The 2926-nt window shown below is 47.6% G+C and overlaps 2 protein-coding genes across 3 annotated transcripts in view; one reads left to right on the top strand and one right to left on the bottom strand.

Moving 5' to 3' along the window:
• Arsk (arylsulfatase family, member K) overlaps positions 1 to 857 on the bottom strand; it is a 29558-nt gene extending 28701 nt beyond the window's left edge. Inside the window, exon 1 of the mRNA XM_005382245.2 lies at positions 567 to 857. Within this exon, the coding sequence (XP_005382302.1) occupies positions 567 to 692 (126 nt within the window). The 5' untranslated portion in view covers positions 693 to 857. The remainder of the gene's footprint in view (positions 1 to 566) is intronic.
• Positions 858 to 963: 106 nt separating this feature from the next.
• The window catches only part of Ttc37 (tetratricopeptide repeat domain 37), a 79080-nt gene continuing 77117 nt past the window's right edge, over positions 964 to 2926 (top strand). For both annotated transcript variants that reach the window (XM_005382246.2, XM_005382248.2), the window contains exon 1: positions 964 to 1047. The gene's annotated coding sequence lies outside the window, so the exon portion shown is untranslated. The remainder of the gene's footprint in view (positions 1048 to 2926) is intronic.

A 2926-nucleotide genomic window follows, 5' to 3' on the forward strand; every position in this document is an offset into this window, starting at 1 on the left:
TGTGTGTGTGTGTCTGTGGAGTATTATTCAGCCTTAAAGAAGAACAAAATTATGTTTTTTGCAGGAAAATGGATGGGGCCAAAGATCATCAAGTTAAACAAAACAAGCGAGATTCAAAGACACGTGTCATGTTTTCCTTGTCTGCGCAATCTAAAAAAATGTGATATGAAAGCAGAAGGGAGACTACTGTTAGAAAAGAACAAAGAAGTAAGGGCAAAGACGTTAAGGGAGGGTAACGAGGCGCAGATATGCTGGAATTATGTTATATGCACGTATGAAAACACCACATTCAAACTCAGTATGTTGAAAATTAATATGCACTAATAAAACGTATTAAATATCTTAAAAACGAAAGATGTGTAAAACTGCTACCCCAGTGGGTTTCCCTTACTAACGTGTTGTTTCCACGTCTGCGGGGTAAGTGTGTGCGTTCGTGTCCTCACACTGAAAAGCGGTTTCCTAACTGTGCACCTGCGGGAAGCAGGCTTGACAGCGCCTCCGAAAGCCCGAGCGGCCGCGGCCCTCGCAGGTCCGACGGCGTCGCCTCCCCGTCCCCCCGGACTTACGAAGGCGTCGCTCGCGACCAGCACCACGTTGGGCGCCCCAGCTGCCCGCGGCCTCTGCCCCTCCGACCCGGGGGCCGGCGCAGCCACCCCCGAGGCCGCGATCATCCACATCCACAGCAACAGCATCGCCGGTAGCGGTTCAGAGAGCTGGCCACTGGGCCCGCCTCCTCTTTAATTCTCTCCAGCCGTGAGGAGGGTGGAGCCATCAAGCAACTTCTCTAACTTGAAGTTTGGTTTCCAAAAGTGTACACGATAACGCAGAACCTCACCCCCGGAACTACAACTCCCAGCAGGCGAAGCGCGAAGCCGCGCGCTAAGGATGTCGTCTATCCCAGCCTTAACCACACCAAGTCTTTTCAATCAAATACCGAGCACGGTACTCTAAATCCAGCCACTTCCAGTCACGTGGGCGATGCCGGGGACATACGCATGCGCTTTCGCTTCAGCCTTGGAGATTGCAGTCTACCAGGATCTATCCCAGGTGGGTTTGGGTGGCTGTCGCTTTTGCAGAAGTTGTATCGTAAAGACAGTTGAAATGATACCGTGAGAGCGAATGGATCTAGGTGGATCGGGGCTGTTTGTTTTGCGTGGGACAAGTGTGGCTGAGTGTTAGGGGAGAGCGGTGAACTGGGCAGTGATGAGGTGGCGGCGCGACTGTCACTGAAGTTGGGTGGGGATGTTCCTTGTAGGGCCTCTGGCTGGACGTGCTCCTCGAGTGCACTCCCCGATCCTGCCTCCCCGATTTGCCTCTCGTTGCTTGTGCAGTAAGGATTCTTGTGCTCCCGCGGGGTGCTGAGCGGGGCCTACGGAGAAGTTTCAGGTTCGAGGCTGGGAGAAGCGTAACTAGTTCCTTTCATGGGAAAAACGTTCTGGAGCAGGATGATCTCAGAGGAGGAAATGTTCATGTGACACGTTTAGTTAATTGACGTACGTTTCGAACACTGTAGTTAAGCTGCTGAATAATCAGGTGCATCAGGTGCTGTCCTTCGGTTGTTGAGCTCCTTTGGAGAATTCTGGAAGTAGCAGATTTCTGACGGAAAGCCACCTTCTTCACTGTAGTTTCAGTTGTACAATCACGACTTCACGTTAGTCATTTTTAATATGTTGACAGGAAAAGGACGAGGTGCACTATTTAAAAAATCCACCTATCACTAGTATCTGATAGATTGTGAATTGAATAATTGTAATAAGGGACAGACCCTAAATATTTATATTTTTATTTATTATAAAATAAATAATCTCGCTGTGCAGTTCAGGCTGGCCTTGAGCTCACTTTGTAGGGCCAGGCTGGCCTTGAACTCACAAGGATCCTCCTGCCTCAGCCTCCTGAGTGCTGGGATGACAGATGTGCGCCACCACGCCCGGCTGACCCTAAATATTTAATACTCACATAGCACTATGTGCTGAGAGTTATACTAAGCATTTACTCAACACCTGTGTGTTTCAGGTGCTCTGACAAGGGATATTTTCCACAATCCTCACTTTTGACTATTTTGCAGATAGGAAAACAGACTTGGGGAGATGAAATGGTCCAGTGTTAAACAGGGAGTCAGTCTGCACTGGACAGGAGATTGCAGTCTGTGCCCTAAGTAGCTAGCTGAATACCCTGCTTCTGATTAACTACAAAATTCCCAGATCTTAATGTCTGTTAGTGAAGCTGAGTTGTTACGCACCGTGATAAAGATCCGTGGGAACATGAAAAAATATAAAGAGTAGCCTTTGTCCACACGGAGCTCGTACTCAAGGGAGGCAAAACCTAAACTACATAAAACAATAATAATAAAATATAGAGTCAGGTAGACTCGCTTATGAATAGGATATGTTTCCAAAAATTGTTTGGAGTTAATTTGGAAGGAGAGCACGCTTTACCTAGAAACCATTTGCACTGACATTTAGATTCAGACACATTTAACCTCTCTCTTGCCGTAGTACCAGTTCTGTGGGCTGTGTGTACTCTGTGGTTTTGTCTCTACAGGCCATAATTCTGACCACAGGACGACAGGAAGAAAATGTTTTTCGTTACTTTTTCTGCCCTTGGCAGTGTTAGTTAGGAGCAGACGCTGCAGTGGACTGGAGCGGAACAGCTCTCTCAGGGCCCCAGAGACAAAGCTGTGGAAGACTGTAATGAGGTCCTGCACTGCTTCCTAGCTGACAAGCAATCTGACTTACAACGTTCTTGCCAAGCGCATTGTCCAGCCTGTGCTTTTTCATCTGGAGTTGTGGGAAGCTCACTTCCTTTGAGCAGTCTCTTTGTGTAGATCTGAGTATGAAAAGTTTTTATTTTGAGTTGAAGTCAATCTTGCCTTGCTTTGAAGCACTCATTAATTCCTTCCTCTTCACTTTTACATGGATAATCTCTC

This window comes from Chinchilla lanigera, unplaced genomic scaffold (genome assembly GCF_000276665.1).
Source record: "Chinchilla lanigera isolate Chin_1 unplaced genomic scaffold, ChiLan1.0 scaffold00017, whole genome shotgun sequence".
Lineage (NCBI taxonomy): Eukaryota > Metazoa > Chordata > Mammalia > Rodentia > Chinchillidae > Chinchilla > Chinchilla lanigera.